This window comes from Miscanthus floridulus, chromosome 8 (genome assembly GCF_019320115.1).
Source record: "Miscanthus floridulus cultivar M001 chromosome 8, ASM1932011v1, whole genome shotgun sequence".
Classification (NCBI taxonomy): Eukaryota; Viridiplantae; Streptophyta; class Magnoliopsida; order Poales; family Poaceae; genus Miscanthus; species Miscanthus floridulus.
In genome coordinates this window covers 214,056,368-214,068,954 of record NC_089587.1, presented here as the reverse complement: position 1 = coordinate 214,068,954, position 12,587 = coordinate 214,056,368, and the positions used below count along the sequence as shown (strand labels likewise).

Below are 12,587 nucleotides of genomic sequence, written 5' to 3'. Positions count from 1 at the left end.
AAGGGCCTGACCAGCAGGTTCGTGCCCCTCTTGTAGCCATTAATGCACCTGATTCAAAAGAACGGCCCACAGCTACTACCTTGGAAGAATAATTTATTGAACATTGTTCAAGATTCACATGACGAACACTTAGCCTGTTCGCTTGTTGGTTTCAGCCAGCCCAAACCAGCCAGCCAACAGTGTTTTTCTCTCACAATAAACCAGCACCAGCCAGCCCAAACCAGCCCAGAAACCAACCAGCGAACAGGCCGACTGACTAGAGCAACGTTGTACTGTAAACTACAATGTTTCAATGTCCCCTCTTTACTTTGATTGTTTGGAAGCAACACCTTAATCTGCAAATGATACAATGATACTTAAGCAGTATCCTGGACAAACAAGTATCACAGTGTAATTAGAAGCACCAACCTTCAGGCCCTCAACAATCTTATTTGAACCATCAGGATCCCTAACCAAGGTTGCTGAAGTCAGAATAGTCTGACATTCATCATCAAAGTTAATGAAAAATCCTGTGCATGAAAAAAACTTTGTTCCTCCTGGATACAGTAATTTTGATTATTAGCTACTGATGGTCATAATATAAATAGGAATACGAGTTTGGACACTACCATAAACTCACCATTGAACGAAGCAAGTGCAACAACATTTGTTGATAAGAAAAGAGAAAAACTTCTATTGAATTCACCCCAGACACCATCTTCACCATAAGGACCATGATGAGCATTAAGCAAAGCAATGCCACCTGGTAAAAGAGACAACGGTATAATAATTGTCAGTTGTACAGCAGATCTGTGAAAAGGCTCAATTGCCAGATAACTAAGTGTACAAGCAATGACTCACGATTGATCGTATCCCTTGATGTAGGGGGGGGGGGGGGGGGGGGGGGGGGGGGGGTGGGGTAACCCCTAGACCCATTCTCAGACTGTGCCTTGCTGGGAACATCCTCATATGCTGAAGAAAGAAGGCTGATTAACAGACATGCTAATTCGAAATAAAGTAATGTAGCAATCACATAAGTTTCTGCAAATAGTATATTGTATGTAAGATTAGAAATATAATGACATATTGTGCAACCACTCATATTAGAAGTGACTAGGCTTGAATATACCCATGAACATCTTTATGTTTTAAGGAGCTGCAGTTCATGGTGTTGCAGATCTTTTCTGGACCAATCTATAGACATATGCTGTAGCATTTTATTCTACCAAACAATTGCACTATCTGCATGTGTATATGTACGAAGAACAAGCAGACCTGAAACCAATGACTCAGTTGTCCCTCCTTCCCCACTGCAAGTTCTTTTATTCTCATTTGAGGATCTCGTGGGATCAGCAGCAGCTCTCTTACTTGCTACCATCTTTCAAACTGAAGCAGAATTAAAGAAAGTGAAATGTGGGTCATAACCAGTAAAGTAATGTAGCAAATCCATCGCAGATCTAATGAACGGTTACAATTCAAGTTAACCAGTAAAGTAATGTAGCAAATCCATTGCAGAACTAATGAAAGGTTACAATTCAAGTTTTATGCCTGCCGTGGGTGATTGATCTAATGTTCAAAACTAACTTCATAAAAAAGAAAGAAAAAAAGAAAAAGTGTAGCGTTACTTTTTAAAAACGAAGTGAAGCATCAACTTGCCGGTTGTTATTTTCACTTCTCAAATAATATCATTAATAATCAACTAGTTTCTATTCCAATAAGGAATACGTTGAGTGCTCAAGAAACGAGCAATATAAATACCAACTTAACAGAGCCAAAAGCAAACAACAATGGATTCAATAAGACCTACACATAACACCCACTGACATGGAAATAAACAAACAAAAGCCAAATATCTCGAAGTGGTGAAGTCCTGAACTAACTGATCGGTTTCAATGTTAAGAGAAATTGAGGGGAGCAGCCCCAAAGCACGAGTTCAAATTCAAGTGGTTTTATAGTAATATTATTATTACATAACTATTACAACAAAGTTCAGTATCAAGTCATAAGGTAGTAGTAAAACACTACAAATATTGATATCGACTCCATTTCAAGTCACAAGCACAAGCTAGTAGAGCTGCCCATATTTAATTATGGTTTCCGAGATTGTGTCATTATCTCCCACTTGGATGTCCTGAGAGAAGTTGTAACGAAGTTTTTATTAATGAAACTAATAAAAGCAATTGATTTTATAGAAAGATTAACGACTTACATTTTCTATTTGAGTAGAGATAGCCATATGAATTTGATTAATAGACCGTTGAAACACACCAATAGCAAATTGAGTATCATGACATATGAGAGGGCCTCCTGAGAAACCTTGTATCTCGTAGCAGCTACTTGCAAGTTTGATATCCCTTCTAATTTCATCAATTGGTAGCCCCTATAAAAGCAAAAGCAAAAATAAAAAAATTAATATAAATAATAAATCAGAAGATTTACCAGTTGACAAATTCAAAAGAAAAAAAAAGAAAGCAAAGCTTACAGGATGTATCGACCGTAGGCTCCGGGCACTACAGAAAAGAGTGGCGTATCATTATTTAACCGTAATTGCAGACGTAAGCCACGAGTATAATAATACGACACCAGAGCGGCACGGATTCCAGCTGTTATATTATACGTCATTCCATTAGTAAGTTCAATAGAAGGATGAAGGGCGTTGAAATTTCCTTGGACAATGAGCACTGCAAGGTCAAAATCCTTATCACGATGTACTGCAGTGGCTACCAAGTCCTCATTTGTATTACTTAGCCTCACCCGTAGAAAGTCATACTCGTGCATGAGTACATGGTCACATGTTAGCACTAAACATGTTCGTATGCCTTTTTCCTTTTTTTCAATGATAAACCTGTTGCCAAGAAATTCTTTCTTGGTTGTCAACGCCTGTCTTCTTGTGTATTCCTATTATTTGCACAACAGAATTATGATGTCTTTCGAATGCTACACCCGCAGCAATTTCAGTCGGATTGGGAAAAACTTCCATGCGGACAACATTAAAGATAAATTAAAAAAAAAACAAAATCAAATTTATGTCCAAAACTGATATCAAGAGTGACAATGGAAACAAATAAGAACACAAGGTAACACGAGGTTAGAATAGAGAAGAAAATTCATGGCTAATTAGCTCATCTTTACGGTTTCATTTTCTTTCTCACACTGCTTATAGCGTTGAGGGATAACCAGCTTTTTTAGCGTGTTTGGACGGAGAACGAACCAAAATCAAAGTGTGGCAAGATTTATAGCATAGACAATAAAATTTTAGATTAAAATTAATCTATATCCCGAAATCTTAAAATTCATCCCTACTAATATCTTTTTACCGAACCATCACCACAGGTTCACCAAAGCATATAAGAAAAACACACATCAAATAATATTGTGCAAAAATTACTGTGTAAAAAGTTGCACATTCAATATAACGATTTTGCGCATTAGCCTTTTAGATCCATCTTTATTACCAAGGTCGCAAAAACTTGCAACCGCATCACTTGCAAGGTTCAATCGCTACTCGCTAACTCAGAATTTCAGATAGAAAAATAAGACAGAATTCATAAATTAACACAACTACACAATCACAACTGCTGCCCATTAGCTAGGTTAGCCCAAACGAACAAATTAAGCGCATAAACAGGCCAGCTATTGTGCTAAACACTCGGCCCATATAACGGACTTAGCGAACCGTTATATGGGTCGAGTGTTTAGCATAATAGCCAGCCCGTTTATGCTTGCGTTATATGGGCCAAGTGTTTAGCACAATAGCTGACCCGTTTATGCGCTTAATTTGTTCGTTTGGGCTGACCTAGCTAAAGGGCAACAATTGTGATTGTGTAGTTGTATTATTTTGTGAATTCTGCCTTATTTTTCTATCTGAAATTCTGAGCTAGCGAGTAGCGACTGAACCCTACCAGTGATGCGGTTGCAAGTTTTTGCGACCTTGGTAATAAAAATGGATCTAAAAGGCTAATGTGCAAAATCGTTCATATTAAATGTGCAACTTTTTACACGACAATTTTTGCACAATATTATTTGATGTGTTTTCTTATATACTTTGATAAATCTGTGGTGATGGTTCAATAAAAATACATTAGTAGGGATGGATTTTAAGATTCCGGAATGTAGACTAATTTTAATCTAAAATTTTATTGTCTATGCTATAAATCTCGCCACACCTTAGATTTTGGTTCGTCCTCCGCCCAAACACGCTAAAAAAGTTGGTTATCCCTCAACACTATAAGCGACCTAAGAAAGAAAATGAAACCGTAAAGATGAGCTAATTAGCCATAAATTTCCTTCTCTATTGTAACCTCGTGTTCTTGTTTGTTTTCAGTGTCACTCTTGGTATCAGTTTAGGAGATAAATTTGATTTTTTTTTAATTTATTTTTAGTGTTGCTAGCATGAAAGTCCTTCCCGATCCGACTGAAATTGTTGTTGGTGCAGCATTCGAAAGACACCATAATTCTGTTGTGCAAATAATAAGAATACTTAAGAAGACGTGGTTGACAAACAAGAAAGAATTTCTTGGTAACGTGTTTATCATTGAAAAAAAGAGGAAGTCACAAGAACATGCTTAGTGCTAACATGTGACCATGTACTCATACACGAGTATGACTTTCTACAGGTGAGGCTAAGTAATACAAATGAGAACTTGATAGCCACTGCAGTACCCCATAATAAGGATTTTGACCTTGCAGTGCTCATTGTCCAAAGAAATTTCAATACCCTTCATCCTCCTATTGAACTTACTAATGGAATGACGTATAATATAGCAGCTGGAACCCTTACCGCTCTGGTGTCATATTATTATTCTCGTGGCTTACGTTTGCAGTTACGGTTAAATAATGATATGTCACTCTTTTTTGTAGTGTCCGGTGCCTGCGGTGGACACATCCTGTAAGCATTGCTTCCTTTTTCTTTTGAATTTGTCAACTGATAAATCTTCTGACTTATTATTTATATTAAAATTTTTTATTTTTGCTTTTGCTTTCATAGGGGGCCACTAATTGATGAAATTAGAAGTGGTATCAAACTTGCAAGCAGCTGCTACAGGATACAAGCTGCTACAGGATACAACATTCTTCAGGAGGCCCTCTCATATGTCATGATACACAATTTGCTATTGGTGTGTTTCAACAGTCTATTAATCAAATTGGCTTATCTCTACTCAAACAGTGCACGCTTTTTTAAAATTATGGCTCATAGAAAATGTAAGTCGTTAATCTTTCTATAAAACTAACTGCTTTTATTAGTTTCATTACTAAAAACCTCGTTACAACTTATCTCAGGACATCCAAGTGGGAGATAATGACACAATCTCGAAACCCATAATTAAATGTGGGCGACTCTACTAGCTTGTGCTTGTGACTTAAAATGGAGTCAATATCAAGATTTGTAGTGTTCTAATATTAGCTTATGACTTGAAACTAAACTTTGTTGTAATGGATATGTAATAATAATATTACTATAGAACCACTTGAATTTAAAGTCGTGCTTGGGCTTAACTATTTAAGCTAAGTCGCATTGTGTAATATTAGGCTGAACTATGTAATGTTTAACTATTGTAATGCATTAGAACATAATACATTGGTTTTCCGTATATGTTCAGTTTATCTTTCTAATGCATTATAGAAACTCTGCATGGAGTCGAGGAGCCCTCTGTGATACCTGGTGCCACTCGTGTGCATTTGCTTCATATTAGAAGTGACTAGCAATCACAAAAGTTTCTGCAAATGTAAGATTGGAAATATATGACATTGTGCAACCACTCATATTAGAAGTGACTAGGCTTGAATATACCCATGAACATCTCTATGTTTTAAGGAGCAGCTGATGTTCATGGTGTGCAGATCTTTTCTGGACCAATCTATAGACATATGTTGTAGCATTTTATTCTACCAAACAATTGCACTATCTGCATGTGTATATGTAGGAATGGTTGATGATACGACTTTATATGTATATATATAAAAAAATTTAGATCATAGTACTTCTGGATGAATCTATAGACGTATGCTGTGGTATATACTTAATTGAAATAATACAGACATTGCAACGCACATGCGCAATGCGGGTATGGTAAAAACATTAATTGGTTAGCGCTAACACTACAATACAAACTGTAAAAGACTAATAGTTTTTTTGTATAAATGTTATGCTTAATTTGAACCACTAGAGGACCTTACAAACAGTGATTTTGTACTCACCTTGAGGACGGGAGTAGAGTTTCACACCTTCGGTTCTTCCTTTATTCCTGTACAAGAACATCAATGAGTGCCAACCCAAAGGTGTGAAATATGCATGGTAGCCTGGACATAAAAATTCCAAGAAAACAAAGCAGACCTCCATAGTCAAGATTCACCATATCCCAACTAATAATGTGCATATTTTAGTCTCAACAAGAATTCTACGGTTTTAAGTTAGACAAACATATATGGCTACTACACAACAGAGTAAATGTGACACATGCCACTAGGACCAACTGGTCCTGTTTGGTCTTTCAGTAGAGATACCGAAGCATCAGGTTGTTATTAGGGGTAAACATTAAACGCTGCTACTAGAAACATAGATAAGCAAATTGGAAATATATTGGCACACCTGAAAGTGACAGCCTTCACCTTTTCACCAAAAAATACTGACCTTTGAGGGGATGTAGGTAAATGCTCCCACCGTTCAAGAATTGTACTCCTTGGCAAGATAATGGGTCTTTCCATATCCAAAACAAGGTTTATGCCAACAAAGTTCCCATCAAAATCAAAAGACGCACCCCCCTGCCAACCCTAGAACAAAAAATAAAGCAGCGGGAAACAAGGGTTACACTGAAACAAAATTTATAAGGAATATGCTTACTTTCACAATTGACACTCTCATATTGACATTCTCATGGAAATCTTAAATGCTACTGTTTAATAATAATTTGAAAATACTTAGAAATGTAATTTGAAGTATGTTCCATTGCAGATCTAACCATACGAAATCCATTCAACTTAACTATAATAAAGTTTAAAAGGTATTAGAGATCAAACTTTTTGCAGTACAGTCAACGGTGACGAATAAAAATATAAAGGTAAAAAAAAGAGGGAATACAATGGGACTTTTTAAATGATTAAAATACTCATAATAATGCAAGTTTCTCAGAAAATTTACAAGTAGAGAACATCATAAGACAACCACCAGCTTCACCATTGTCATATCCATCTGAACGTCTAAGTTTGCCGCTTGTGGCCATTAGTTTCCCAGATATGTCTCGGGCCACTGCTACTACCTTAGTCTCCGGCATCAATTCCACAACATGATTGAGAGGTACGCAATAAACATCAAGGGTGGTCGTAGCTTTGACAAGCAATTTCATGAGCCAAATTATATTCTTCCAGAACCCCTATGACAACTTTTCCTTCATAGTGCACTTCAATCTATAATTATAAAGCAAGAAAACAGTATAGAATGGTTACATTTATTTTGAGTAAACAAGGAAAAAATAATAAATGGTCCTTATCAACACCAACCTTAATGTTACTATGGCCTTGTTGTAAAGCTCTAACCAAACTTGCTGCGTAACAAACTTTGTGACGTTCCTCCGGCGTTCTATAGCTACGCCAGAGGATGCAAATAGCACTTTGTGTCCTACACAAGATCATAATTTATATCATTCACATCTAACAATGTTCAATTATCTGAAAACTAAGGGTAAAGCAGTGTAATCACCATCAGACAAAGCAAGTGCGACAACACTTTTAGACAAATCTGTTGCAACTTCTTCACCCAACTCACTCCAGATACCTTGATTGTCCCAGCGTAATTCATCTAGTTACATGATACAGGATATCTGTGAGTGCTGTAACGGTCATAGAAAATACATGCAGGAAAAAAAAAGGAAGAACAAGCAGACCTGAAATCAATGACTCAGTTGTCCCACCTTCCCCACTGCAAGTTCTTTTTTTCATTTGAGGATTTCGTGGGATCAGCAGCAGCTCTCTTACTTGCTACCATCTTTCAAACTGAAGCAGAATTAAAGAAAGCGAAATGTGAGTCACAACCAGTAAAGTTTGGAAAAAATTAATCTGATCAATCAACAATCTAGAAAAAAGAAATGTTCACCACAAACACATCTTGCACCAACATGAAATAAAATTGTTTAGTTATACAAATCACAGCTCCTTTGCGGCCAAAATCGCAAACAAATCAATAACAAAATCTCACAAATACAAAAGTGCTTGTGTCAGGATGAGAAAGTAGATGCAAAAAGACAAGATACGCCTCTTCTGTTCACTAGCAGGATGAGAAAAAGGAGACGCAACACGGCAATAGCCATCTTTCCGGCAGATCGAGGTACCAGGCAGCGACTAGCGATGTCTGGCTGAGGGGGCTCCGGGATGCTGCACGAAAGGGAGGGGGAAAAAGTCTACTTAACCCCCCACCTATCATACTTGGTCTACTTCACCCCCTCAACTATGAAACCGTCTGTTTTACCCCCTGAACTATCTAAAACCGTCTGTTTTACCCCCTGGGGCGGTTTTCAGCGGCGGTTTTGCTACAGTGATGGTGGGTTTGCTACCTGTGGTCCAATTAATTAGAATTTATCTATAACTAAGTTATACATAGTCCAATGAGTACGAAATTTTTACTATAGTTCAAGCATACAATAATTAGCGTACCATAAAAATTTCACCACAATTGGACCATAGAAGCTGCAGCTATGAAATATTCCAATTAATTACAGACAAAATTGGATTTTCCAATTAATCTAAGGCTACAGTAAAAATTTTGTACTAAAGTATACCGTATTATATATTCACTATGTAGATCTACTCATGTGGAGTCCAATAAAATTAGATTTTTTATTTTATGATTTTTCTATGATTTACTATGATTTTTCAAAAATTCACCGAAAATAAATAAAAAAGAAAATCCAAAACCATGGGTACTGTAGCAAATCCACAGTTACTGTAGCAAACCGGAAACCCTAAATCTTGCTGTTACTGTAGCAAACCGCCCCGGGGGGTAAGCCAGACGGTTTTAGACAGTTCAGGGGGTAAAACAGACGGTTTCATAGTTGAGGGGGTGAAGTAGACCAAGTATGATAGGTGGGGGGTTAAGTAGACTTTTTCCAAAGGGAGGGCGCAGGAGCTTGGCGCGTTGGCCGGCGAGGACAAGCGGCAGCGCGCGCGGCGGCGTGAATCGCGCCCAGGCCGCGGGCGGCGTCTGCGCCTAGGACTCTGGCGGCTGCGGGAGTGGCTGGGGAATGGGGATCGAAGAACTAAAAGGTTATGGTTACAAGTTTGTATATATAATCAAGCCACCGATGGGCCTGGGATGGGCTGATTTTTTTTCCTCTCATCTGGGACAACTATAGTATCCGCTCGTGTACAGACACACATCAACTCTACACAAGCACATCACATTCACACCACACATACATAAGCAAACATATAACTATACTTAGATCACTAGATCACGTTCTTTGTGAGATCACCGGGTCCAGCCATGGATCTGTGGGCGACGGGGCGCGTCGTATTTCCTTTGTGACTCCACGCGTGAGACAACAGAATTTATTTGGGGACGAACCCCGATGAGAAACACGAGTGCGATTCTAGAGAATCGAACTCGCGTGCGGCTGCCTGTCCACCAGCTGAGCTAGCCATCCGAGCTCTGCTCGGAACCTTACGCCTGCACCACCGAGAAAAAAAATTGCAGGTCTGGTTTGCGGGGATTGGGGCCATGGAATGGATCTCACTACATCTACACTCACTACGTCAGCCACGACCGGTAGGGTACAGCAACAGGAGCGATGGGACAATGGTCGAATCTTCTTTTTACCATCCCTTACTGACGGTGCAGGGGTTACCATGCCCTGCGGACACACGCCCTACACTTTTCCACCTAAACCAGGTACGACGCTGACCACCAAGGCCCCCACATCATACTCAGGTCACCTCCCGAGCCTCGGCAAATCAGGCCTCGGCGCGGTCAGCCACAAACACCTGCCAGGCCTCGGCGCGCCACCAAGTCAAAAATTCACAAGGCACGGCATGTCACCTACAGCGGAGGCCATGCTGACTAAACGTCAACGAGGACTCCTACGACTTCAACAGCCCTGGGCATGGCTGGCATGACGCACTAGTGATCAAGTACCAATTGCCATTCCTGACACTATGCTGCTACAGGAATAGGCCACAGTACTAGATCTTCCTTCCTCGCTAAGGCTCCACGTGTAGCTCTCTCATGTACTCCTGGCTCCCTCCTTATGGCTATAAAAGGAAGCAGCCAGGGCTGTTTCTATGGATCGAGACCATGCCGGCCCTCACGCACACTCTCCCCGCGGCCTGAGAGCAACGTCTCAAGCAGCCCGCACCGCTCCACGCCGAGACCTGCGACTAGCTCCCTCTCTCACCTAGCTTGTAACCCCCTACTATAAGCACTTCGGTGCAAGCAATACAAGATCGATCTCTCAGACTGGACGTAGGGCATCGATTGCCTGAACCAGTATAAACCTTGTGTCTCTTTGCATCACCATCCGAGATTAGGGGCACGCAGTTCAAATTCACTAGTTGGTTGAGGACCCCCCGGTCCGAAACACCGACACGCTCCTTATCGACCTCAGCCAACAATGTCTCGCCTCACTGCCTAGGTTGTGTGGGGCCGCACCATGCTTCACTGCATGGGTCCACCATGGCTCAACCTCGCGTCGTCGCAAGGGACAGCGGAGCTACACCTCACCTAGCTGCTTTGCATGCTGCCACACCTCGCAGAACTGCACTCGCCTAGACCTAGGTGTTGGTCACGTGGGCGAGCAGCTTACTGAAGTTTCAAACCCTAGGCCGCTGGTGGAGGTGTGGAGGTGTGGACGAGGACAAGCACTGGTGCCTAGGCCATCGCCGGAGCCATCCCTCGCCTAGCACCTGACCCGCGTCCCGCGCGAGCATCCAGCTCAATTCACTTCAGTCGGGCAGAGAGGATAAAGCTTCTGAGGTGGCATGGAAACAGGGAGTGGGAAAGGGAAATAGGAAAATAGATTGCTCCAAACCCATGTTTAGGTATATGGTTTGGGAAGAGAGGGTATCGGTAAGGGTTTGGTGCTTCATTGTTCAAAACCCACCGACACGGGTTGGTTTGGACGGGATACGGTGAAGTGGCATGCAAAATTACCCTTTTGCCATTGAAAAAGTCACTCACAAATAAAACTCGATGGATTACCTTCCTGATGATGAGTGGTAGCGTCTTAATCTGATGCACCCATGTATGGTTCGGTCCCGTTGATTTCTTCGTCTTATTTTTTCCCTTTTTGATGAACTTCTCATCAGCTCGCGCAAGATCAACCTTAGTCGATGCCATAGGAATTGGGACACAAAGTGTGGGTAGGGAAGTTTATTTTCCAAGTGATTGGGGTTCAATTGAATCTCCACGCCGCCCTATAGTAAGCCTGTTCCTATTGCGTCACAACCGTCAAAATGCTTGAGGTGATCATGGCGTTCTTTGATTCCTTCTTACGCATTGTGGTGTTCACTCAAATGAAAGGCATACTTCAGATTAAGGGGGCATCAGGGCGTGAAAAGAAGGCTCCTAAGACTGTCTCCAACAAAAACAACCCAAACACAATACCCATTCAATAATATAGGTCACCTACAGTATAAGGGTCACGGACCCAAATCTCGTCTTCTCCAACACGATACCCATTCAATCATTCATTCAAGTGAAGTAGCCAGCACTCTCCACTGTGACTCCATGAGCTGCATGCTTGCCCCGCTGCACTGCACACTCCCCGCATAGCCGCACCAGCTCGGCAATCATGGCTCGCCTAGGCCTACTCCTCGCTGCCGCCGCAGCGGCGTTCCTGGCCATCACGGCTGCATCACCGGTGGCCAGCGCCTTCATCTGCAGGTCACGTGACACAGTACCCATTAGTGTGCGAGCAGAGCCTGGCGTCGTACGGGGGCTCCCCACCGCCACGGAGCCCACAGGAGCTGGCGCGCGCTGCGCTGTCGGTGAGCACGGACCGCGCGCGCACCGCGTCCGCGTATGTGGGCCGCTTGTGCGATGGATTTGGCGCCGACGCAAAGGGCACGAAGAAGGTGTCTGGGTCGCGGCCGATGGTGGTGGTGGTGAAAGGTCCTAATATGGCTAGAGGGGGTGAATAGCCTATTTAAAAATATACAAATCAACTAGAGCAATTTGATTAGTATGACAAATAGCAAAATACAAACTTGCTCTAGCTCTATAATGGTTGCAAGTCACCTATCCAACAATTCTAGTAGCAATGATTACTAGGCATACAACTTACAAAGTTACTACTCACTAAGAGCTCTTAATCTTGCTACTCTAAAGAGCTCCACTAGATGAACTTAAAATAATAAAGCAAGCTCTCAATTCTAATTACACTAAAGAGCTTGCCACAACTAGTTTGCAAGAATATAAATAAGTGAGTAGGGTGATTATACCGCCATATAGAGTGATGAACCAATCATAAGATGAAGATAAAATCAATCACCGGGAGAATACTAAAGGGCAAGAGACAACCGATTTTCTCCTGAGGTTCACGTGCTTGCCAATACGCTATGTCCCCGTTAATAAGCTAGGTTAGCACTTAGGGTTTCATCAATTAACCAAAACCAAACTAGAG

General features: G+C 41.2%; 1 protein-coding gene and 2 long non-coding RNA genes across 3 annotated transcripts in view; all 3 read right to left on the bottom strand.

Annotated features, from left to right (window-relative positions):
- Positions 1-251: 251 nt before the first annotated feature.
- On the bottom strand, positions 252-680 carry LOC136474889 (uncharacterized). Its single transcript, XR_010763036.1, has 3 exons — positions 620-680; positions 409-536; positions 252-335 (listed from the first exon to the last, which is right to left on the bottom strand). It is a non-coding gene; the product is annotated as an uncharacterized lncRNA (long non-coding RNA).
- A 6,844-nt stretch (positions 681-7,524) lies between these two features.
- Positions 7,525-7,897, bottom strand: LOC136474890 (uncharacterized). Its single transcript, XR_010763037.1, has 3 exons — positions 7,860-7,897; positions 7,676-7,774; positions 7,525-7,594 (listed from the first exon to the last, which is right to left on the bottom strand). It is a non-coding gene; the product is annotated as an uncharacterized lncRNA (long non-coding RNA).
- A 3,952-nt stretch (positions 7,898-11,849) lies between these two features.
- The window catches only part of LOC136470607 (uncharacterized), a 40,547-nt gene continuing 39,809 nt past the window's right edge, over positions 11,850-12,587 (bottom strand). Inside the window, 1 exon segment of the mRNA XM_066468392.1 lies at positions 11,850-12,106. Coding sequence (XP_066324489.1) covers positions 11,850-12,106 — 257 coding nt within the window.